The 27,032-nt window shown below is 33.4% G+C and overlaps 1 protein-coding gene across 1 annotated transcript in view; it reads left to right on the top strand.

The window, feature by feature from the left end:
• The window catches only part of FBXO8 (F-box protein 8), a 46,834-nt gene extending 22,549 nt beyond the window's left edge, over positions 1–24,285 (top strand). Inside the window, exons 4-6 of the mRNA XM_046656458.1 lie at positions 14,278–14,396; positions 15,393–15,589; positions 17,239–24,285. Coding sequence (XP_046512414.1) covers positions 14,278–14,396; positions 15,393–15,589; positions 17,239–17,426 — 504 coding nt within the window. The 3' untranslated portion in view covers positions 17,427–24,285. The remainder of the gene's footprint in view (positions 1–14,277; positions 14,397–15,392; positions 15,590–17,238) is intronic.
• Positions 24,286–27,032: the final 2,747 nt, after the last annotated feature.

The raw sequence follows: 27,032 nt of genomic DNA, 5'->3' as shown, positions 1-27,032 counted from the left end.
CCTGATTGAGATATTACTACATTATAAGTGGACAGTACAACATATGTCTATCAAATTTTATCTGCAGCTTTTTCTTTCTGTTTTATTGTTTCTATTTTGTAATGATGCTGCGTTTATCAGAGATAATCACAAAGGACATCGTTTGTTTGCAACACATCAAAATGTTGTCTTTAAATAATGCCTTTAACAGTCTAATTCCATGCTGCCGTAGGAACTGCTTATAGATTCTGTTATAAAATTGAATAATTTTATTTTAGTTATTTAATTCTTTCTTATCATAATCTATAAGAATGATCAAATGTGAAGACAGTTCTTTCACTGTTTTTTTTCACCCCTATTCTCATTTTAACATATCCTGGAAAGGTTCAGATTTTCAGAAATGTTTAAACATCAGCTAGACTTATTCTTAGAAATTGAATGGAAATTATACAACCATTAGAACTACTACTTCTGGGTGGATTATTTTCTGTGGAAAAATTTAACTGGCATTTATTTTAATTTATTTAACTTTCAAAGTCCAGCTTTTTTCATTTGTTGTAGAGGTATTAAGGACTGTTTAGGTCATGCAGTCAAATAGCTTTTAAAATACCTTAACTTTTGCTATGTTTCCATTAGAGAAATGTTTCTCCCATGCGAAATATTTGAATATTAAAGAGAAATACTGATTTTATAAATGATACATTTTTAAAATTCAATTGATTTTTGCTTGTTATATATGATTTCTTTCTTTGTTAAATTTTTCTTGCATATGAATAAAAATATATGTAATACTGTTAGAAAGGTTTACTGATACACACACATTATCAGTTAAGTTTTAGCCCAACAAATATAACAGACTATATATATTATAAATCCTGGTATGAATATTTAAATTAAGATATTTTTTCTCTCTTTTCACCATCATTTAAAGAGCTTTTCCTTTCAATGAATAGAAGACTTTTAATGAAAATAGAATGATTCATAAGTTAAAGTTCAAATTATAAATTTGAAACCAATATAATATTGATTGTTTAGAATCTAACAGTCATTCTTTAGAAGGCAAATGAATGGATAAACTATAATAAATTTAGGTTTTGTAACTTATCCTTTTATTGAAAATTTTTTCTGATGCTTTTTATCATAAAATGTTCTTATTTTTACTTTATTTTTGGTCGAAAGCAAGTTCTCTTCCTTCTAAATATATAGCAACAGTAAGCATGTCACCTTTTTGTTCTTGCACTATGGCAGAGCTGCTCTGTACAAGAGATTCTGCTACACCTGTGTATTTGAAGGACATGGTTTCAGAGACTTCATTATTCTTGTTTATTAGAATTAGACATTACTTGTTGCTAATTAAAACAGTTCATATGACAAACCTTATAGTAAGACATATATTTTGCATTAGTCTCTTGGGTTAATTGAATGATGATTACTGAAAAAGAACTGAGGCAGAATAGTACAGTGTTTTACTCTAGATACATAAGAATCAGGAAAGGCAGATATTGCAAGCCCCAGTCATATTATGCCTGATTTATCAAGGCATACTGACTCTGGTCATAAATTATACTGATGTTGAATAAAACTGTCATCTTCAATTTATATCACTCGCAAATGTTACATTCTAAGGAAAATGTAACTTGGTAAGTACTGAGTTGTAGATTCGCAAAGTCAGAAAATTTGGATCTTATTGCTGATATTGATTATGGTAAGTAGTCATTCCTTACTAAAAGAGTATCAATTTTTCAGACAAATTATAAAGCCATCCTTTTTATACAAAGATGAAAATGTAGATAGGCCCTCATATACTAGAATATGATACAGTTTTAAATATGTAAATTGAAAAAGCTAGATGTCAAAATATGTTTCCATCTTTGCAGCTACATATATCAGACTATAGGGTTCTTGTTGTACCTCCTTTGGAGTGTTTGGAGGGGGGGCAGAGAAAAGAGGTAAATTAAAGTCCTCTTTTTATCTTTGTTAAGAGAGAGGATTGAAGTTGTTAATTAAAATAAAATTTTTAGATCTTCAGATTTTACTTATCCATCCTACCTCCCATTATTATTGAGAGTTGGCTGTATTTTCATTTTCTTCACTCCCTGGCCTGATTTAAGGATAACCTGGAGCATTCCAGAAGTATTGAATTCACCATTCTGAAACGGGCACATAGTGCTGCCAAGAGGTGTAGAACTGAACCATTCAAAGTGATTTGTGGTTCTAGAATTCTAATGCTATGCTTTTATGAACATCAGTAACTTAGCAGGTGTTCTCTAAGAGCAAAATAGAATTCTGTCTTTACCAGAATGCACTTAGGATATAAATGGAAAATGAAGAAAGCTGAAATACACTTGTAGGCGCAGAGAAATGAGAAGTATTTTAATAACTGTATTCTAAATTTTCTTTTATTGACCAATATAAGTAATCACTGTCAATTTGGTTGTTTATCCAAGTTAAGCCTTCAAAATTGTAATCATATAATTGAAAGAGTTATGCTAAAAGATGTTTTTCTATAGAACTTATCTGTATGATTCATACTTTAACCAGGTCTTAGAATCATTCTTGCCAGATTTTTTGAGTACTAGAAATGAGGAAGTACTTTTTGGAGGTTGGTTTATTTTTTTCCTCCTCATTAGAGCACTGTCATCAACTGTGTTATTTTCAGTTCATTTAAGCCGGAGAAGTAAATTAGTTTTGATGATATATTTAAATGTAACTAGTATCTATTGTAAGTACCTGAGATGAAATGTATATAATTGTTCAATATTGTAAAAAGTCTACTTTTCTATAATTTCTAGTTCTGTACTTAACATTTTGATAGCAAGCATCATTAAAATATTATAAAAATAAGAATACTTACAGCCACAGGGAACAAGATTCTCCAAAGGACATCGTTCATGTCACGGATATGGGTAACCAAACTCCACAGCAACTGCTGGCAGTGGCTCATGGGGTGGGGGCGAGCATCTGCACAGTTTGTGGTACGATGATCTAGCACGCTGTTGTTATATGCATGACATTGTGATCTCAGCTGTACGTAGTCTTGATCTTGTGCATGAGCTTGTGTACTTTGTGGCAGGTGACCACATTCTAGTAAAGGAATGTGCTAAAAACCATCTGTTTACATTAGGCTGTATTTCCCTTGCATGTACAAGTTACCTGTGTTGATTTTATTCCACTAGCAATATTATAATAAAGTAATTTTGGTTATCAAGCAGTAAGCTATATTCCTTGTGTTCCATTTAGTATTAAACATTTTATTGGCAAGTTATTTTTAAATTTGTAGTCTGGAAAATTGGTAGTGAACCTGATTTAACTTTAACATATTATAGGTTTATTTTTGTTTGTGTAAATATGTTTTATAAAAGGTTTTTTTTGCCACAACTAGAAGGACCTGCAACTAAGATATACAACTATGTACCGGGGGGATTTGGGGTGATAAAGCGGAAAAAAAAAAAAAGTTTTTTTTATAATATCCTCTTGGAGTTAGGTAAAGAAGTCTTTTTTTTTAACTGTTTAAGTACATTTTTCCTGTGTTCATACGGAAACACCCACGTGCATATATGTTATATTTTATTAGATTTATCTGGGATAGAATCTACTATGAGAAATATTTTAAATTTGACCTATGCACATGTTTTAAGTGGGAATGCATAAGCAATTTATTTTCAAGATAACGTACTCTTTTTGTTGTTGGACCAGCTAAAACATAAACAGGGAATTTGTAGGAGTTCTCCATTATAGAGTGAACTCAGGAGTTTATACTCAATTCTTATGAATAATATCTCAGATATTAAATCTTATCGTGTTTTTGCTCCAATATACAGCAGCAAAGTGTTCATTACCATTACTTCATAGCATTGCAACAGTGATGAAAGATAACTTTTACTTTTATTCCTAGGGGTAGGAAACTGATTGGTGTCATCAGAATGTATAAATCCCACAGTTAGCTAGAGGTCAAAAAAGACTTCATTTAGAATTTGATTTGGGGAAGATGTCAAAAATATCAAAGAAGGTCTTAAAACACTTGCCTAAATGGGGAAAAAAAAAAAAAAACCTTTCTCCTGTGTAAGAATTACTTACCCAAAAGAGCTAAACTGCTCAAGTTCATTGGCAAAGCCCTTTACCCTTGATCAGCATACAACACCCATACTACCAACACCAAATTTAAAAATGTGAAATGCTAAAATGAGCAAGATTTTTTCTTTGTTTGAATTTTACTTTTGTTACCAGTTTATATAAGTGTACCTGGAGAGTTTGTAATATTGTGTCAATATTTTAAGTACATTTCAAAGAAAGATATGTTTGCCTTTTATTTCCTTATCATAGCCTGACTACCTGGATACCTCCAAAAATGTTCTTCCTTGTCTGATGTGACCACAGTTTCAGTGAAACTTGACATTACTTTCTAGATTTAAGTTCTCAGCTTTATTATCCAAGGTAGTTGTCTCTCCTGCATGTCTGTCCTAAATTTAGCAATTGCTGCTACCAGTGTCACAGTAAATGTCGCTGTAAACTGTGAGTGCTTTATCAGAAATCTAAAAGACAATATTTCCTCAATTCTTGAATGTCATCAATTGTATGGCATCCATCAATTTAATAGCAGCTTAGAAATATGGGAGTATGAAGGAAACACTACAATATGTCATTTTTTAACCAACTCACTGGTAGTATACATTTATCCCTAATATTATGTAACATTTTCTTTTTCATATCATAAAGTTTTTGAAGATGCCTTCTTTATAGTCAAAGTCTTAAGCTCTTTGTGAAACACTGGGCGCCAGCAGTTAAATATAGCATCACAATAACATGTTGCTTTTTATTATTTGGACTGATGACTCTGACCTTTAAGAGTTTATAATTTGAGACATTTCAAAGTACACTGGAGTTTTGGTCCAACTCATAGTTTTTTTGTTATTATGTCATTGTCTCTTTTTTAACCCTTTAGTTAATTATATAATCGTTAAAAGTTTACAGCTTCTCTTGAAAGTCAGCTGGAAGCTTTGTATAGATAGATTCAAACATTCATTCAACAAATATTTATTACTTATCTCTCCACTTACTAGTTGTGTGACTTTGACTTTGTCAAATTATTTAACTTCTCTATGCTTCAGTTTCCCCATCTGTAAAATGGGTACAATAATAGTACCTATATCATGGTGTTATTGTGATTATTAAATGAGATGATGTACGTTAAGCACTTAGTGCCTCTAAGTGCTCAACAAAACTAGCTTTATATTGATACCGGAGGTACAGCTACAACAAGTTATACTTCTAAGAGCCAGGCACTACTCTAGGCTTAGGGGTTCTTGCTCTCCTGAAACTTTTGAATTCTAGTAGATAAATATTTCACACTGAGAAATAGTGCTTCTTGAAGTATGTATCCATCGCATCAAAATCTCCTGACGTTAGATGGTGATCCCCTTTGCCTTTGATTTCATTTCCTGGCATGTGATGAGCAATATTTTGCATATATCGTAATTTTTTGTTTCAGTGGTGCTGCTTAGTTTAACTTTTTGAGGACATTTTAAGCAATAATTGTGTTCCAAAGTTATGTTCAAATAAAACATGTATCTTGGCTGAAATAGGGGTAGGATGAACAGATACTTTAATTACATGAATATACACATGTGCTGGCAGTGAAACTGCCATTTAAATCCTAACTTGCTTCTCTGCTTGTCTACTATTAAGATTTGTTGGGGTTTTTTTAATGTTGCTTATTTCAAAATTGTTTCAGAGCTGTTAAAATATATTTATAAATGTACGTATTAGAATCTAGGTAATATGATTACACTCTAATTGTTATTTATCAAAGTAGAGTTAGTCCTTTAAAGATTATTGATATATATACATATTGCAAATGGAATATTTGTGTGTCATTTTTGTAAAGCAGGAATTCTAAATTAGTTAACATTGGTGCTCAAATGTGTCACTTTCTCATTAGTTTGAATTGTTATTAACTATACCTTACAGAGTTCTCTCTCCATATTTTGATTGGAATGCTTTCTTTTTCTAATTTACAGACAGGTTGGAGATAGAAAGGGCTTTTCCAAGAAGCTTACTTCCACTACCAGCAACTTTATCAATAATAATTGCAATAGTGATTGTTATTTTTAATTATTAGTAGTAATTTATCATTTAGGAAGTACCTTCACTTTCATCATCTTATTGATCTATTTTGGAGACTATTAGAACTCACAAGCGTGGCTCGTTTTCTATGGAGGCTATTGCACTAATTAATAGAGACATTTTATTGTTATTTAAAACCTTAGGTAAGAAGATTCATGTTATTTTGTCTGATGTCATTGCTTCCTCTCCTATGGAAAAGAAGCCGGAAGATCTGTTCTGTCCTATACCTCTCCTCCATTTCCCTGGACTCCATTAGAGTGGATTTTCCATTTTTCTTTTGATTTCCTTTGAACTATCCCTTCTTTATGTGCGATTTCCTGTTGACATCTAAAATAATTTAGGGTGTGTGTGTGTCTGTTCTTAGCAATTTCTCAGCATTGTGCACTTTAATGGTCTGAAAAGTCCTCCACAAATTGTTCTAGGAAGCGGAAGTCCTTGCCGATTCAGACACAGTCCATGAAGAAACTGACTTCATTGCATAGTCCACACTCCAGACTGAACAGTAGGACTCTTCATTCTCCTTTAGATGAAATGTGAAGTTCTGACCAATTTCAGTAACTGTTCAGAGGGAACTGGCTACAGGGTTTTGGCACTCTCTCTTCTCTTCACAACTGTCACTTCTCCCGCAGAAGTATAGCCATTGTATGCTCTCTGTTCTTCCCAGGGAAGAGAGAAGACAGAATTTGCAGTTCACATTTCAAACTGACTATCAAAATTATCTTCACATTTCTTACCCAATTTTCATTACCCCTTTCCTCTCAGTTCTAAGCCACACAGAACCCCCAGTGAATAGCCTAGTTACGCATACCTCAATAAGAGGAAAACGTTACTTATTACTCATAAAATAATCTTTCCACCCAGGACAACTTTAAAAACCTGGGCATAGTTTTTACTTTAGCCTTTGAACCTAGTGACTAGATGGGGAATAACAATTACAGTATGTATGAGCAGTTTAAATTACCATGAATAAAGTAAATGTGTGACATTTCTGAAGTATGTGCTCATTATTTTTTACTATCCAGAAAGTAAAGTTTTCATAACGTATCTTGTATCTCCTAATTTTTGCATTACTTTTACTGTGAAAAGATGACATTTCAGTTGTTCATTTCACTGTGATTAAAATGTGTACTTGAGTATGAATATATTGTTTTTCAAAGTAAAAGAAAAATTAGAAATCTAGATTGAACTATTTTGTTTTATAAATATTTATTGTTAAAATTTAAAGAATGTTATTTTAAGTCTTCAGATGTTCTTTTAAAAAGAAAATTGAATGCAATGTCCAGTTTTCTTTCTATTATGTACTGTTCTAAGGACAGATTTATTACCTGAAAAGTAGTAGCCACTTTGCTGGATTGTGTACACAGTACTGGATTTACATTGTTTACATTGAACAAAACTAGCTAAGTCAAATTTCTTTCTAAATTTCTTTACTATGCTGTTATTTAGGAAAAACAAATTAAAGATACTCCCTAGTATGTCACGATTTTGTTTTATTAGTGATTTCTTTTATTGATACCAACTGTTACACAATGTTTCTGCCAAATGTCTGTGCCAATAGCCAGTACTTTCAGTATTGGTAGTCAGTACTCTTTTTTTTTTTTTAAGTAAGACTTTATTCATTTATTTACTTACTTATTAGAGCAAGTTTAGGTTCACAGCATAAGTAGGTACTTTTCGATTTGGCTTTGCATGCCTAGTTTTCTAGAATTCACTCTGTTCCCAAATATATATTTTCTGGTTCTGAACATACATATGGTAGATTTTGCTTTTGAAACACACTGTGGATAATGATTTGAGTCAAAAAACAAACTTTTATTAAAAGGGGAGAGAAAGCTTGGATATTTATGTAATAGAAGAAAAGAAACAAAGTAGATATATCTTAAAACATGACTTATTATGTGAAAAGAGCCATTCTTTAAGAAAATGGAGAGATGCTTTATATAAGTGACTAAGCTCCAACACGTCTTTTTCTTCATTCTGAATTCTTTAATATTGGTTTAAGCTATTTGTTTATGATTTCTTGAATTATGTGTGTTTGCCACCTAAACAAATTCCATCAAAACAGCTCACCACTCTAATTTGATTGTGTAAGTCTTGCTGCTCTTATTTGCATAACATATTTTAGTGACATGCTCTATGGAATCTGCTTTTCAAATTTTTTTTTTCTTGAATCTCTGAAAACATCTGTTCTATTAAAGAAGACCTTAACATGAGATGAGATGAATTCACATGAACTCACCTCACTTCTCATTGCTGCTTGGCACTCCTTATATTTATTTCTAGTCACTTCCCTGTTATGCCTCACGTCATTGTTGACAGAAATCTTTACCGCTTTGCTCCAGGATCCAAATGAACGCTCTCTTTTCCAGTTCTCTCCAGATGTCTGCTCTTAGAAGAAAAACAACATGCCCTCTGTTTTCTGCTCTTATCAGTTTCTTAATATACCTGTCTCTGAACCAACACTCCTGTCCTGTCTTCCAGGCTTAAAAAGCATTATAAACTCTACCTGTATTTTCATTTATTTTCCCTGCTCCCTTTCTCTACTTTGCTGCTTCCATTATCTCCTCTTTCTCTTGCACTTCAGTCTTTTCATCTCACCTTTGGTTCTCTTTCTTTGTCTTCTGACATGCATAGGTTAAAATTATCTGAAAAAAATTTCATTTTATCTGTTTTCCCTCTTATTTTTCCAATTATGTTTTCCTTCTTTGTACTAATACATCTGTCAAATGAGTGGGCTATACTCAGTTTCCTTGTCTTGAGCTCATTCCTTAGCTTTCTACTTACATTTGAGCCCCAGTTACTCTAGAAAGAGACCTCTGGAAAATCACTGCTTCGTTTTGTCCCAATCACCAAATCCAGTGCCCCCTTTTCCCGTTTTGTCCCCTTGAGCTATCTAAAAGAAAAAGGAAACCAGCCATGTTCTATAGTAGGCAGTTTTATATCTTCACAATAGTCATCTAAATAAGATTTTTACTGACTAGGAAACAGGCTCAGAAAGGTTGAGTAAATTATGTTCACGTAATCATTAAGTGGCAGAGCCATGATTTAGTTCCTTTTTTGAAAATTATGTTCTTTCAACTGACTATGTAATTGCATTGTATACCCTTTTATTTAAGTTTCTGGGATATTCCAGCTCTGTCCTCTTCATTATCTGCTCCCTGATTCTTCTTATTCGAGATCCTTTTTATTTTCTTGGCCCTGAGCTAACATCTGTTGCCAATCTTCTTTTTTTTCTTTCTTCTCCCCAAAGCCTCCAGTACATAGTTGTATATTCTAGTTGTAAGTCCTTCTGGTTGTGCTATGTGGGACGCCACCTCAACAGGGCCTGACAAGCTGTGCTATGTCCGTCCCCAGAATCTGAACGGGTAAAACCCTGTGCCGCTGAAGCAGAGCGCAAGAATTTAACCTGGTGGCCACAGGGCCGGCCCCCAAGATCCTTAATCTATACCTCCAACCCTTACTTTCTTTATACCTTATTATGTTGCCAACTGCCTACCCTGCCTTTCTGGTTGTATCTTTCATTACTTGAAGTTGAACATTTCTAAGACCAAACTCATCACCGTTTCCTTCAAATCAACACCCTCTGTAGCCTGTGTTTTTTTCTGTCAGTCATTTCCATCTTCATCTAAGCCAGAAACATCAATCATCTTTATTTTTTACTTTTCATTATCCCTTGGCTTGATAGCCGGCATATTAACTATGCTCCCACTGTTTATTTCCATATATGTAGCATATGGGGTTTTTTTCATATGTCTAAGAATAGGTTATTTCCATTGCATTTCTATTGCTTTTCCACATGTTCAGTCCTGGACAGTTGCAGTAGCCTATGTCTAATTTCCCTTCGATTATTTCTCTTTATATTACTGTCAACTTTACATTGCAGGCCATTCATTCATCGTGTTAAAAAGCCTTCAGAGGCTTCCAGTTACATATAGGGTAGAGAATAAGCTTCGTACCCTAAAATTCAACACTGTTTCTACTGTAGTCTAGTTCCAGACTTGTTCTCAAACCCAAGATAGCTCCCCCTCTTTCCTGATAATAGCCTGAGTTTTTTTTATCTCACACTGCTTTTGCTCACGTAATACAATATTGACTGAAATATTCTCTAGTGGTCTCCTCATTTTGAGCTCTCTAAACCCCTACCATTCTGTCAAACTAGATATTCCAAGAAACTTCATCCAAATGTCCTGTCCTACAGTGATTTTTCCTTTCATGAAACTACTGAAACACTTATTTTATACCCATTCATTTAGGCCTTATTTGACTAGTCGCCTTGTATCATAGATTTATCACATATGTGTATTCTAGTTATACTTTGTATACCTGTCTCATCTCCCCTGATAAACTTTAGATTTTCTTACAGCAAAACTCGGTTTTATACTTCTCAGTGTCTGTCATTGAATATCTTGCATATACATATATGTCTTGTGCTTAATACATTTTTAAATAGAAATGTAGACAACTTTAACATATTTGTTTTGATTCAATGTTTTAGAAATACTTTTACAGCAGATACATACCTATCTATATGTATACATACACAGACACACATATATCTATTTTACAAACTAGTCTTTGGGTGTTCATATTTATATTTAAATCTAAAATTAAATGGATACTTCTTTCAAAAATCACATCACTAAGAAATTTAAGATTTGTACATGAATGTTATTTATCAGTTTATCATTTTACAAAGAATTGTGAAGCCTATTATCTATACCCAATCCATTTTCATAATAGAAATTTTATTTACCTCACTGTAACTTTCCTTTAAATCCATTTTTTAAATAAAATCCATTTGGCCACTAGTTTCCTTTCAGCTGACAAGAGCTTCCCTTTATGCTGTGGAACCAACTTATTATAGGGCTGACACTATCATAATTCATCTCAGAGTTATATGTCAGAAATCTCTTAAGGTTATGCCCATATGAAAAAAAGGAACTACTCTATGACGGTAACAATTTAGATAATTGTGTAAGTTGAACAAAGTAGAGTTTGCATAATGGAGTTAAAATTTATATAGATTAAGTAATCAAATTAAAGTAAGTCTGTAGTAATAATTTGAAGCTTAAGCTTATTTTGGAAATGTAAAAATAAAATGAAGCAAGTGACAAACTATTGGCCTTGGATAACTCAGTGAGCTGTAGCTGCAAGCATGCCCTTCCTTATGTGGCACTAACCTGCCTACGTATTACCAACACTCACTGACTATACTCCTAAACTCTTCTAGAGTAGAGATTCCTAACTTGTGCTACTTAGATGGGCTTCAGGCATTTGATTTCTGTTTTAAAAATATTTATGTGCATTATTATGGGAAGAAGTTCTGTAGTTTTCATCAGCTTAAGATCTTCACTAAAACTACACACAATATCTGTTCGTTTTTCTTGTGACGCAGCCTTTCAGTTGTCTTAAAGTCTTACTCTTTTTCTTCTTTCCCAAGTATCTTCTTTAGGCCTAATATCCCTACATCCCTTAGCTCCTCCTTATATAACATGAATTCTAGACCTGTCAGCAGTCTTTATCAGGTCCTGGTTTCCTTTAGCCAGATAAGTTCTAGTTTGTCAATATGCCTCATAAAATGTGATATCCAGAATTGGACGCTTTTGTAGTTATTCGTGTAGATGATAGTGAACTACAACCTTCCCTTTCCTGGAAACTATGTTAAATTAGACTAATATTAATGTTCATGATTTCCTTTGCCTGTGAGACACCACACACACACAGGCATCTACACTGCAGAGAGTTCTAGTCCTTATTAATAAATGTATATGCTGTGTGCTCTAGGAATCTCTCTGTACCATTCTCCCAAAACTTTATTAAAAACCAAAAATATTTATATCACTTACTAAACAAATGCATAGTTATTCAGCAGATCCCATGCTATGGTTTCTTTTGTATTTCATTGCTTACATAACAAGATAGAAATTCAGGTGGTTGTCAGCTTGCTTATTGAAGATTATAATCTGGTCCCATGCCTTTTCCTATTTGTCATCTCTTTACCCTTCATTTTGCTAGCCCTTCTAAATTAATCTTCCTTTCCAGGAAAATCCCAGGCTTGAAACTGATACCTCCTTTCCTCATAACAGAATTGGCTTATTTCAAGCTGTGTTCTTCATTTTTAGGACTGGGTTTAAAACTGACTGTGTATCTGCTTACTCCTCTGTATCTGATTGATTTTGGAGAACTCAAGTTAAGGCAGATTCTCAAAACATGATTCCATAAAAAAGGAAATGACCAACAGTATGTTTTTGTGATGCCTACGTGAGGCAAATACCAATGTTAATTTATAACTAAGGAGCATCAAATGATATTAAAATGGCATATATCATATAATTATAGAATTATATACTATTTAATGGCTCATATTAGTGGTTTTTATATTTTGTGTAATTTTTAAAAAGGAGATTCTAATTAGTTTTACATCTCTTAAATATTGATTTACAAGTAGGTATGAATAAAGAGCCTATTCAATAATACTTAATTGACATTCTTTTGTCTTTGAATCACTTGGATTAAAATTAAACACTGGAAATACTTCTGAAATATTGTTATTCTTTTAAATGGAGGAATTTTGGAAAAAATCAAACCAGACACCTTTTGTTAAGTAGATCAATTAATTATACAGTCAACTCTCGATTATTCAAACTAATGGAAGAAAGGATGGAGCAAGAATTACTATTTCTCTACTTCCTGTCCCCTCAGACAACTGCTGAAAGCCTCATTCCAAACAAATTCTTTGGCTTTCCATCTTGATCGTGTTACATTTTCTAGCCTTGTATCCAGGGTGCAGTCTGAAATATGGCTTATGAGTTGACAAGAAAGTTTCATATTATCATATTGTATTCTTCCTTATATACATTTTTAAGATCAGTGCTTTAGCATTGCTTTTGTATTATTAAAATTCACATGAGAATTTGATAACATTGCTGTTAGGATATTATCCTGATGGCTCATAAAATTAGTTTTATATGAAAAAAATCTTATCTTTGAATTATAATTTATACTTAATTATAACCTTTCAAAAGCATTACCTCATGGTACCAAATTGCTTTTAAAATCTTTTAATATGAAAATTTTATGAGAGTTTTTATCTTGGAGTCTTATAAAATTTCTTCCAACTTTTTGAATTCTTAATGTGTGCAATAGTTCTGAGTACTATGTAAGTGTTTGTAAAAGGGAAGAAATGCTGAAGGAATTTGTGTGAAAACAGTATGTTGCGTGTATATAATACGTCATTTTCTCTACCAATTAACTGTACACAATATGCTATTATCCAGACATAAGCATTCATGGGAATGCATGTATCTGGATAACTGCAAGTTGAAATAAACACACCTGCCTTTTATTTCAATAACTGCATTCAAATCCACATAAGGCATTTATTTGAATGTGACCTCCATATACATGAGAGAACATTGGTTTCAGCGTTTGATTTTTTGTTGATGTTTTGTTGTTGTTGATTTAAATCTAATGTAGACACAAACTTATGGATAATGCTTCTCTGGAAAACTTTGCATGCAGAGAAAAGGAAATTCAAAGGTAAATCGTATGAAAAACGTTGAAATTTTTTTGTCTTACTATGTTTGTGTCAGTATATATTAGAGCTTGATTCCTAAAGAATGTAGCAATGCTTAAAACCAAAGTGTGTGCAACCCATGAGCCTGCCTGGGACTGTGCCTACTTTAAGTTAAATAATTTAGTTATTTTTCTTTCCAGAATAAAATTGTTAGCCTTTCATTTGGAGAATCTTTTTTTCTCAAGTATTTCCTTGAATAATATAGTAGAATATGTATCTGAACTTTAAGAAATCATGTTTTCTATTAGGCAGCAGAAATGTTTGTTACAAGACTTATTTTAAAGTCTTCATAGTAGTTTCTGCCCCCAATTTAGGCCATATTTCTGTTTAGTTAGTTTTAACTGACATGAGCCAGAAAATTGAATTAGGAATTCTCTAGGAGTCTTAACTTTGAATTTCCTACTTTCCATTGCATGTAAACTATCAACCACAAATAATGGTTTCAGTTCAAGTTCTAGCTTGTATTTTGCATGTTAAAGCTATAAAAAAGTCTGTTAATGCTGGAAAGAATTTATGGCTATTGTTCTGCTATTGCCTAATTGTTAAAATTTATAAATAGAGACTGATTTTATTTATGTAGATTTGTCTTTCTGTCTTAGGGAGTCAACTACTTTATGTCCAAGGGTATCCTAGATGATTCACCAAAGGAAATAGCAAAGTTCATCTTCTGTACAAGAACACTAAATTGGAAAAAACTGAGAATCTATCTTGATGAAAGGTAAAAAAAAAATTTTAAATTTTCATCAAAAATGAGTTAAGTAATGCTTTTAATGAGTTGTTTTATTTTAGAAACTATACTACATAGTAGTCATCTAGCTGAAAAATCTCTGTCACAGCTGTTTGTAACTTCCATTGTGTCATGAAAGCAGACATAGACAGTATGTAAACAAATGAGTATGACTGTGTTCTAATAAAACTTTATTTATAAAAACAAGCAGGGGGCTATATTTGGCCCACTAGCTGTAGTTTGCTATCCCTGCCAAAAGCAATCAGTAGAAATTAAAGATTATGATCATACAATCATGGTTGAGTTCAGTAAGAACTGAAGCATATTATAACAAAGTGTGACTATTTATTAGAATGCTATTGATAAAATAATTTATGTACACAAATATTTATATAATTGTAAATAACTAAATGTATATCAACAGAAGTGTTACATACTTAAGATGGGATACTGTGGACCCATTAAAAAGAATGACTTATATCTACGGGTAAAGACATGGGAAGCTGTTCACAATACACTATGTGAAATAAGCAAAAGCCAATTCTGGAACGATATATAGTATATATTGGCATTTTTTAAAAGTCTATATAAATAGTTGTTACTTCTGGTAATGTGGATTGGTGTGTGAGGTGAAAACTCATTATTTTCGTAATTAAAAAATAAAGAATTCTGTTGCTGTTTGGATTTAGCCAAGAGGACACTTGAAAAGCTGCTGCCTTTTTTATACTGCAAAATTCCTTTTTTCTTCATTTTATAATTAGAATTACTAGTTTTACCTTGTTAGAACCTATTTACAAAAAATTTTTAAATAGTTTAATTTCTTAATCATAGATTTTTTTAATTTTGAGTTATATATTCTTTATGGGATTAGCTGATCTAGTGATCAATAACAAAATATTTTCATCCAAAAAATGGCAATTTATCATTTTTCTTATTTTTTAAGAGAGAAACATTAACTAGAGCTGTATCTTTTTCTTTTTCTACTAGGAGAGATGTCTTGGATGACCTTGTAACGTTGCATAATTTTAGAAATCAGTTCTTGCCTAATGCACTGAGAGAATTTTTTCGTCATATCCACGCCCCTGAAGAGCGTGGGGAGTATCTTGAAACTCTTATAACAAAGTTCTCACATAGATTCTGTGCTTGTAACCCTGATTTAATGCGGGAACTTGGCCTTAGTCCTGGTAAGAATATATATGGTGAATTCCTTCCTTCCTCCTTCCCACCTCCAGGTAACAATAGTAGTATATGAGACATTTTTCTCACCTTGAAAACATGCGTTCAATAATTACAGATACTTCTTTTACTGCTTGTACCAAGGACTACTTCAATGGAATACATCATTTACGTGAGCTCAGAAGGAATACTTTAGTTTGTCATAGCTATCAATTATATTTAGTAAACATATTGTTTTAGTTTAACTTTCTTTGTATATAAATTCTTTAAAATTATTCTTGTTTGACCATTGGACATTTTTACTAATCTAATTAAAAATGTGAGAAATTATTTATTTATTTTGCTGAGGAAGACTGGCCCTGAGCTAACATCTGTTGCCAATTTTCCTCTTTTTGCTGGAGGAAGATTCATCCTGAGCTAACATCTGTGCCAGTCTTCCTCTATTTTGTATGTGGGTTGCTGCCACAGCATGGTTGCTGACAGAGTGGTGTAGGTCTGCGCCTGGGAATCCAGGCCCCTGAAGCAGAGCACACCAAACTTAACCAGTAGGCCATGGGGCCAGCCCCAACAAATTACTTTTAAAGCTTTTAATAAACTATATGTTATATAGGTAACACCTAGAAGTTTTCTACTAAAATTTATTTTTAATGCAACTAGTTTTCATTGTTTGTGTGTCTATGTATGTGTATGTGATATAGCCTGAGTCTCCTACATATTTTTTCATTTGATATAGCTTTAGTTATCTCTTCATATCAAAAGTTTATTGTGTTTATCTTATTAAGCAGGGGTTGCAAAACATTTAGTTATCATATGAAATTTGTTGAATGTACTTTTACAAGATATAATGTTTAACTTAGATTACAATTGTGAGATTCTGAAGTAAACACCATAGTAGTAGCAAGTAGCGAGTATCATGAGGTTTGTTACTATTTTAATAGTAAACGTCAAATATTGCCCTGAGCCTATATAAAGAAGAAATTTTCTTTTTGCTCAGTCAGCTTTAGCAATATTTTCCCTAAAGATTTACTTTTGAAAGTAGTATGTAAATTCCATTGACTTTTAAAATATATATCTTAAATGAGAATGTTAATTTAATAATCTTATGAGTTGTTTACATTTTATTTTCTAGTACCAAGTTATTATCTTTCTTGTCCTTAAAGATGCTCTCAATTAAATTAGATTTTTGTAAAAACATTGTATGTAGATAAATGTGGCTGCTTTTTTAAGAATGGGAAGATAAATATACTGACAGTACAAATGTACTTTATGGATAGCTGAATGGGAACATCGCATTTAAAAGCAAAGGTGAAAATAAAGCCCAATCTGAAATTTTCAAATTTAAAATGAGTTTTCACTATAAACTCCTGAACTATTCTAAAGTTCTTTTGGATTGAAGAAAATGCTCACTGAATTGGTGTTCAGTTAGGATGATCAAGAGTCCATGTTTGCCCAGGATTGAAGAGTTGCCCAGGACACAGGATTTCCAGTGCTGGAACTGGCAAAGATGCAGGCAAACTGGGACGAGTTGGTCATCCTGTATTTAGTTATTTTCTAATCTTGATTTCTTGAAATTTTGAATATCTGCGTTATTTAATTCCTTTGGGAATCACATTTTTTAAACCAGCTAATAATTTGCAATGTTTCCTTTTAATTCCAGATGCTGTCTATGTACTGTGCTACTCTTTAATTCTACTTTCCATTGACCTCACCAGCCCTCATGTGAAGAATAAAATGTCAAAAAGAGAATTTATTCGAAATACCCGTCGTGCTGCTCAAAACATTAGTGAAGATTTTGTAGGGCACCTTTATGACAACATCTACCTTATTGGCCATGTGGCTGCGTAAAAGCACAATTGCTCCGACTTCAGCTTTTAACTTCAAACTTAAGCTACCCAAGGACTTATTTAGCGGATAAGGGGGTTACATTAGTGCTGGTCATTCCAGCCTCTGTATACAATCAAGCTTGAGTGGACAACCTTTTTTTTTCTTTTACTATTCTCTTTTTTAGTAATTTCCTTGGGGAACTAAAAAATTTTGCAGAATTTTTCTTAATTTTGCTTATCATGTTTTGCACAAAGCAGAGCCATTGTCTGACACAGCTGTTTAAGAATGTTAAACTGACATTATACTCTAAAAGATGGTATATTTGTGCATTAGATTTGCCTGAAAAACTTTATTCACTTCCATTCTTTTTAAAAATACCATGTAATGTGTACATATTTAACTAAAGAGATTTATAATCATAATTATTTTATTGTAAAGATTTTAACTAAAGCCTTTCCTTTTTCTCTCAAACTGAGTTCTGAAATTTATTTTGAACTTTGAAAAGAGTATTGATTTGTTACTATATTAGTATGCAAAACAGGTACTTATTTTTATAATATAAAGTCATCACTTGATTTTTCATTTTTAAGATTTGTAGGTTAGTCAAGACTCACTAAGTCTTTTAAACCATTTGGGATAGCAAAAATGTTAAAATATAAGATTTCCACATATAAGAACAAAGTGTTACTAGAACTTATATCTGAAGTAACTGGTCAAACTTTACTGTTCTAATCTTGATGATTTTGTTCAAAATCAGTTGAGAAAGGGAAATTGTGAATGATAGTAAGCATTCTTTATTCATTCATTCATTCAGTATTTCCCAAGGGCCTTCCATGTGCTAAGCACTGTGCCAGGTACTGGCGATACCTAGACATGGGCTCTGCCTTCACAGATGTTACATGATTGAGTAATGAGAGGAAAAACACTGCTTAATGGAGAGCAAATGGATAAAGTATAGCTTAACTATTAATAATAAAACACGTAGCATTGGAATGATAAAGAACAATATATGTATATGGTAGCTCAGAAGTTCCCTGGAAATACCATTAAGTGAAAAGCGTCAGCTTTGGAATGATACACTGTGTGACGCACAGAGCTGCTGGTTTAGGGGAAGGGAATCGGGGGAGTAGAAACTGCTTACCAGAGGTGTGACATCCTGGCTTCCTTCCAGATCTGGCTCTAAGTCAGTAGTGGTTGGTAATATTACAACTGGAATATTGTACTACAGAATTTTCAAGGACAAAACGTAAGGTAATCAAAAAATTTGTGAAAGTCAAAGGGACTTTTAGACTAGTAGTAAATAATTTCTAAGATTCTGAAGCAAATATCTAAATGATTTTCACATGTGCATAATTTTGAATTCCATGACAAAATAATTTTAATTTTTAACTTCAAAACTAATTTATTGTTTCAAAAGACAAAGAATAGTGATAACATTATTATTTCTGTTTTCCAATGGGTAGCATCTTGCTATATCTCTCTAAATCTCCTATCTTTTCTTCGTTTTTTTCCATCCCTGTCTCTCCCTTACCATTCTCTTCTCTCTGCCTCTGTTTTAGCTTGACTGTCTTTTTTTGTATCTTTCATTTCCTTTCTTTTTTTTTTTTTTCCTATTTTCTGGTTTGTTTTTCCACCTTGACCTGATTATAAATGTAGAATGGCGGTATTTTTTTTAACATTTTCTTATGAAAATTCTCAAACATATAAAAAAGTTAGAGAAAGCCTATATGCCCACTACCTAGATTCTACAATTAAAATTTTACTGCATTCACTTGACCACATATTTAGCCATCTCTTTATCCATCAATCAACCTATCCTATTATTTTGATACAAGTCAATCTAAGTTTCAGACATTTCATTCCTAAAGACTTTTGCTTGCATGTTATTAGCTAGAGATCCATTTTTTTTTTAGGTTTTTTTCTTTTTAGGTAAAATTTATATTCCGTGAAATCCATAAAGCTTAGGTGTACTAATCAGTGTGTCTTCACAAATTCATACACGTGTGTAAACCAAACCCTTATCAGGATGTACAACTTTTCACAGCCCATTTACAGTTAATATTGCACCACTTCACCTAAAATATGGAAACCTTGTAACCATATAGAGGTGTTTATCCCATTCACCTGTTATCTTATGGTTGTCGTATGTATTCCATATAGTATATATTACAAATGCCACAATATAATAATTTGCTTTGGACAGTCATACACATTTTAAATAAATTAAGAAAAAAATATTCACTTATGTTTAGCCACATTATCATTTCTAATGCTCTTATTCTTTCCAGAAGATCCAGGTCTCCTTGTAGTATGGTTAATTTCAGCCTGAAAAATGTTAACATCCGTTACAGTGCAGGTCTGCTGGCAATTAATTAAGTATCATATAGTTTTATTTTATATGAAAAGTCTTTATTTTGTTTTCCTTATTGAAGAATATTTTTGCTGAATGTGTAATTCTCTATTGACAGGTTTTTTCCTTTGGCACCTTAAAGACGTTGTCCCATTGTCTTCTGGCTCCCATTGTTTCCATTGAGAAGTCACTGATACCTGAAATTGTTTTCCCCCTGTGTGTAATAATTTCATTTTCCTCTCGTTGCTCTTTTTGGTCAAATTTTTTTCAACCTCATTTCCTCTTTCCTCTTTTTCTTTACACGTGTGCTAGAACTTGATATCATCTCACAGATCTGTTGACTTTTTTCTGATCTTTTTCTCTCTTTTCTTCAATTGGATTATTTCTCTTGATTTATATTCAGTTCACTGACTCTTCTGAAATCATTCTTCTTTTAAGCCCATTCGGTGAACTTTTTTCTGTCAATTAACTATTTTTTTTGTTCTGGAAATTGTTTAGTTTTTATAATTTATATTTCTGTGTTGAGATTTCCTATCTTTCATTCATTACAAGCACATTTTTCCTTACAAACTTGAACATAGTTATAATAGCTGCTTTAAAATCCTTATCTGCTCAACTTGATACATAGATCATTTTGGTGACAGTCTTATTTGGTTGTCTTTTCTTTTGAGAAGGGATTATATTCTGCTGTTTCTTTATATGTTAGTAATTTAGATTTTTGTCCTGGACATGGTGAATAAAATATTGTAGGAACTCTGGATTCTGATAGGTTTCTCCAAAGACTTTCTTTTTTTTAAGCTGGCAGTTAATTTCACAGAACTCCAACTGCAAGCTCTTGCTCCCCCGCAGTTGGTAGCAGTTCAAATTTCAGTTCAGTTCTTTAACCTGGATGATCTACATGAAATCCTTCCTGTGCATGCATACTTTCAGAGACTAGCTGGAGTATGGGGCAGAGTTTATACACAGAACTTAGGATGCTCTCTCTGGTTCTTTCCTTTCCATTATTTCCCTATATTTTCCAGCAGCTGTTATTGCCCCAAACTCTGCCCCATGGTTCTTCAAGTCAGCAAAACTAAAGGTTCCCATGACGCAGTTGGGGACTGCTCTCAGGTGAAGAGCTGTAAAAATGGGAAACTCACCCAATGCTATTCTCTTCTTTCAAGTGTTCTCTCCTTGGTAGTATCAGCCTATATTGGGTTGCTTTCCATTGCTTTCAGGTAGTTAATTTTTATATTTTGTCAGTGTTTGTGGCTTTATCTGTTGGAGGGTTGGTCTGAAAGAACTACTTGGCCATCATCTGAAGTGGAACCCTCTCCAGCTGAGCAGTATTCTTTTTGCTACTTCCTCTGCTTGCTGAAGGGGAATTTATTCCTGGTTACTTTTAAAACTAGGTGAACAGAAATTTTAAAAGGTTCTGTCTCTGGGAAATCTTAACAAATGTTTACTAACCATTTTCTAAATTAGCAATTAAGTATTTTTCAATGGAGGTCCCACTGGCTTTGGGGAAAGGATGTTCTTCATTATGGAAGACTGCTCCATGCAGTAGGGGACATAAACACAGACTCTTTCTACTAGATGCCAGTAGTATCCCTTAGTGATCGTGACATGCAAATAATATCCCCACATATTTCCAAGTGCCTGCTGAGGAGACATATCCCTTAAAGTTGGGAACTATTGGACCTTCTTTCGGCCATAACAAATTTATCTTTCTAAAACACAAACTCCATATGATATATCTGTTTAAAGTCTTTCAGTGTCTCCCTTCTCTACAAAATTAAGTGTAGGCTCCTTAGCATGACATATAAGATCCTTCACAATCTGGCCCCAGCTTATCTTTAAAGCCTCATCTCCAGCATTCCTCAAATGTGGTCTGGTCTGTCTGTCTTTTACAAGCTGTTCTCTTTGTGATATCCTTGACTGCCTTCTCTATCTAAAGTTCCCCTACTCATCATCTGAGATCGACCTCGAATATAACTTAGTCATCAAAGCTCTCAAAGACTATCATCATATCTGTCATGCATACCACTGGTGTTAATTGCTTCTTCCTTTGTGAACCATAGCACTTTGTACATATCTTTATTATTATAATTATACTATAATTTTTTACATGTCCCATTCCTTTATCAGAACGTGCTCTTATTAAAGTCAAGGACTGCTCCGTCTGCCAGCTTCTATTAGAAAGCCTGAACTAAGCAAGTGGCAGAGGATTTAGAGAGGAGGAATAAATCAAAAACACGAGAAATTGATAGGATTTAGTGACTTTGGATAAAGGTATCTGATATGAGGATCTTGTTGTGCTATTATCAAAGGTAGCCACTAGGAGAAGCAACCAGTGGAGTGAAATGCAAAAGATAAATGATCCCAATTTTGGGATATTTTGAATTTGAAAGTATCAATAGAATGTTAATTGACTGCAGCTGGAGAATAAGACTAGCGTTCAAAACAATCCAGGCTTGGGACCAGCCAGGTGGTATAGTGGTTAAGTTTGGAAGCTATGCTTCGGAGGCACAGGGTTCACGGGTTTGGATCCTGGACATGAACCTACACACTGCTCATCAAGCCAAGCCATGGCAGTGTCCCACATACAAAATAGAGGAATGTTGGCACAGATGTAAGCTCAGGGCCAATCTTCCTCAAGCAAAAAACTAATTAACTAAAAAGTCCAAGCTGGATGTGCAAGTTTGGGGGTTGTATTAGTATTTAAAGTATGTTATACTAAGTGAAGCAGGAGAAAAGGCAACTCCTATAGGGAGTATGATGAGTAAAAAGAAGTGCTGTGTGGAAAACACAGCATTTTGAGTTTTGGAAGAGAAAAAGTCAGAAAAAGGTTGTTGAAATTGTGGAAGGACCAGAGAAAAATGGTATCCCAAGAGCTAGGGGAGGAGAGTTTCAAAAAGGATGCTGAGCTTTGCATCTGCTGCAGCACAACTAAGTTTTTACCCATCTATATTCAGACCTATTTTAGTCTACCTTTTCCACTTGGGGCTGAGTTCTTTGAGGCTGGAAAGCCATAGTAGTGCTAATGGCTTTTATATTGTCTCTGATCAAATTCTCTCTTACCCAATGTGTAATCTGAACTCTGCTGAAACCCACAGGAGTGCTTATGGTCCACTGCAGCTGAGGCCCGTCTACACCCTTCCCTGCTAAGGACTGGGCTGTTTTAAGCCCAGAACACACCATACCAACTGGGTACGGCTACTGCATCCTTCCTATACACAATCACCAATTATCTTTTCTCATACAGATCATATTTTTTTAAGAAAAGAAAAAAAGGAAAGAAAAGAAAAGTCCTTAAAAACTTTGAGTCCTCCAAATTTATCATCAACTAGATTTCCCTAAGTACATTCTGTTAAAACTAACACTCTTTAATCTCGATGAACCCTGTGCTTTCATCCTTCCATTCATTTGGTCTGTTTTTTCTTCTGGGAAGCTTGTAACCCCTTCCCCATATTTACCTGTTGAAAAATTATTTGTCCTTCAAAGTCCTCTCATGCTCTTTCCTCTCCAGGTCAACTTTCTCAATTCTTGCAGCCAGAAAATTTATTCTTCTCATATCTCCCTCAGTACCTAACACAGACCTTGGCCCAGAGTAGTTTCCCAATAAATCCAATTGAATTATTTTAGCTCTGGTTCACTTTCTATATAAGCACACAGAAAACGGCTTTACTATTTCCATTTTTAAAAAATGTATTCAGGGCTTCCAGGTATACACAATTTACAAACCAATATATTCAAGTTAACTTTTTTAAAATATTAGTACAGTTTCAACCTATGTTTATTATTCTAGATATAAATTCATCTCTCTAAGACTTCTAATTTTAAATATTTGGGTGAATTGCTACTTTGTTTGTCTTTTTAAAACAAATTTTAGCATTTAAGTCATTATCTTCTTTCTAAATTGATCTTTTACATTTTTTACAGTATTCTTAATATGGTGCAGATCTTACTAGATAAAAGTATAAGAAAGATTATTCAGAAATCTTAATATTTAAAACAATAACATATTCTAATTGGAGTCTGTTTTCCTGTGTTTAAAGTGGACTTCTTAAATATCGCTATTAATAACACAATTGCCTATAGTTTCTTTTCAAGCATTCACTAAGTGAACATGTTCACTTCTGGGAAGCCATCCTAAGGAAATAATCCAAAATAGGGAAAAGGCAGTAGTTATACCATCGTTGTTTTTAATTCAAGAAAAAAAAAAGATGGAAACAACTGAAAAGCCCAAAAGTTGGGGCTGTTTTAACAGATAACTAGCAAATATTTGAGTACATACCATGTACCAGACACTATGCTAGGCACCGGTCAAGTAGACCAAAATGCATTCTCATGATGTATTACTGTGAAGCCATGATGTGTATGAGTAATACAGGAAAACTTAGAAATAATGATGGCTATTGAAGGCATATGAAATTATACCTAAATGTATACATATGTATGTGTATACACACACCACAGTTACCATGTAAAACAAAGCTAAAGCTATGAATGGAAAAAAGAGACTGGAATAAAGTATAACATTATGGATAATGGATTTTTTTTCTTTCAAATACTTTTTAGGATCATCTATTTTGGATAGGCCAAAATGAATTCATTCAACTGTTGAGAAAATAAAGATAAATGGTGTCCCTAATTTAACTAGTACAGTTTCCCCTCAGAATGTTTCCATGTATTTTTATTCAAAATTTGTTTTATTTTTAAAAGACACTTGGTTGATCTGTTAAATCATTTCTGGACAAATGTTTTGTTTTCAAGCTTAGAAAAGTGGATTGTTTTATTTTATTTTTGTCTAATCAAATTAAAGACCAACAAGAGAAAGATACCAAATCTTTACTGAGGAAATTTTCATTTGTTAAAGAAAAAAATGTCTTTCTTCTTGGCATGGTTGGAAGGTAGGTTGGATTTAATTTAAAATGATTAATGAGATTTTGTCAGGCTCCTTGACTTGACCACCACTGCAGTTTGTCAGTGCAACAACCTGGGAAGCCCGGACGCCACTCTGTCGCCCAAAACCACTCTCCAGGGAAAAAATTAACTGGCAGGACTAGTGCCAGGTACACGTCAATGGCATCGTCTCTGGGGTATTGACAGTTTAAAAGTCTGGACCAGAAATATGTAGGTCTGAGGGCACACATACCTAAGATATTTTCAGTCTCTTTGCAAGTGGTTAATTACTTTTTAAATATTTAATTTGCTGATGTTTTGCAAAGAAAACTATTTAAAAACGAAATCTTTGCTAATGTCCCTCCTCCCTAATCTATTTTAAAAATTAAACTAGGATTCTAGGATCTCAGGTTACTTTCTGTTTTTCTTCTTTTACTTAAAAAATTAAGGTGAAGCGTTTTTAAAAAGCAAAATCATCTTTCACTTTTGAAAACACCTTTTTTAGCCATCAGCATGACCTAATTTTATAATCAAGTTTTAAAGCTAAGCTATAAGGTTGTGATCTGACTTAATACACCCTTTTTTATCTACTCAGGTACTTAGGTTTAAAAAAATCGATATTATTAGCTAAAACGAAATTACTGAATATCGCTAATTATTAGATGGTAAATGTAATATATATTTTTGCTTTGGTGTTTAATTAGCTGCAAAAGAAAGCCATACCAATGTTTATCATCTTTTAAAAACTTGTCTGAAAGAGTTCAGACAGAAGGAATTTCTTCCAACGAAAGCACAGAGAAGATCTTGAGGATAGGACAGACATCCAAATACACGTTTTCAGAAATTTAACATAATGTATATTTGTCGATATTTACCAAAACAAAATGAAATGAACAAAGAGTGCTTTCATGTTAAACAATTTCGGAGTCGTCGTCTATTTTGAGCTGTGTGAGTGTATGCAACCTGAGAAGAGAGACCCTCTGCCAGAGCTAGACTTCCGGCGAATATTTGCTTCTGCTCCTATGGTAGACAGTCTGAGAAAAGCACAGAAAAGTGGGGAGGCCTGGAAAAGTTTATCAAGGCTGCTGTGCTTACTGAGGGGAAAATAAACGGAGCAAAGTAGAGTAGCTGTGTGGAGGTACCAGCACAGCTCTTACCCATCGCATTGCCCTGCAGTGAACTTCTTACAAAGCGAACGTCATTTTCAACCCTGAGGCCGTCGAATAGTTTTTTTGTATTTCTAAAATTCTTAGAAATTAGATAGACTATTTTCAAGGTGTGTGAATTTTAGTGTTATTGCAATTTAGGTACTGCATTACATATTTTTTCTCTAAAAATGGATTGTGAAATCTAATGTAGGCAGTTGTGTTTATGAAGGAATTCACACTTATTTGATTTCACATTGGGGATTTTTATTCTTTCTGCATAAATAAAAAATACATGTATTTCTCTCCTTTCCTTAATTAATTAAGACATAGTATAATAATACATAGTATTTTCCAAAATGCCATCCAAAAAAGATCATGGCCATTGTCAACCATTGTCAATAATAAATCAGAGAGGGGGCTGGCCCGGTGGCCGAGTGGTTTAAGTTCCATGTGCTCCACTTCACTGGCCCAGGTTCACAGGTTGAGATCCCAGGTGCAGACCTACTCCACTCATCAGCCATGCTGTGGAGGCATCCTCCATACAAAGTAGGGGAAGATTGGCACAGATGTTAGCTCAGGGCGAATCTTCTGCACACACACACAAACAATAATAACGATAATAATAATAATAAACCAGACATGAAAACCTCTTGAATGAGGCCAAGCACCTACTGGATTAGGTGAAATCCAGTGCCCTGTAACGGCTCTCCCAGGGTAGCATTTACTACCATGATGAATTTGTGTTGGTTCTGGGTCTGGTTCTCAGCCTTAGAAATCTGGTTTTGTCAACACACATCAAACACATATATTTTCCATGGCATTGATTTTTAATCCAAAACTAAAGGAAATGTTACAGTGATAACTTACAAAATGTGATCAGCACATTCTCTTTACCAGGCTACAGAAAGTTGATTGATAATCATGAAATTACAGCAAGGGAAGTTTCCAGAATCAAATGCTTTACATTTTGTATCAGACTGAAATAGTCAAATGCATCTTTCAATACAGATGATTTTTGCACATTTAAAATATTTTAAAAATTAAAAATTTAAATTAAATTTAAAATTTTTAAATTAAAAAAAAGGAAAGTTATAAAAGACATAAGACATAATAAACATCCTGTCCCACATTTACTCCCACTCCCACGGGTCCCCGCTATTAGTTGTTTGGTACCAGTGACCCTGCCTTTTCAATATGTGTGTTTGTGTATAGACACGTATATGTTCAAACACTGAGATGTGTATA

Source organism: Equus quagga, chromosome 3 (genome assembly GCF_021613505.1).
Source record: "Equus quagga isolate Etosha38 chromosome 3, UCLA_HA_Equagga_1.0, whole genome shotgun sequence".
Classification (NCBI taxonomy): Eukaryota; Metazoa; Chordata; class Mammalia; order Perissodactyla; family Equidae; genus Equus; species Equus quagga.
Note: the sequence above shows the minus strand (reverse complement) of the source record. Positions and strands in the feature narration are given on the sequence as shown.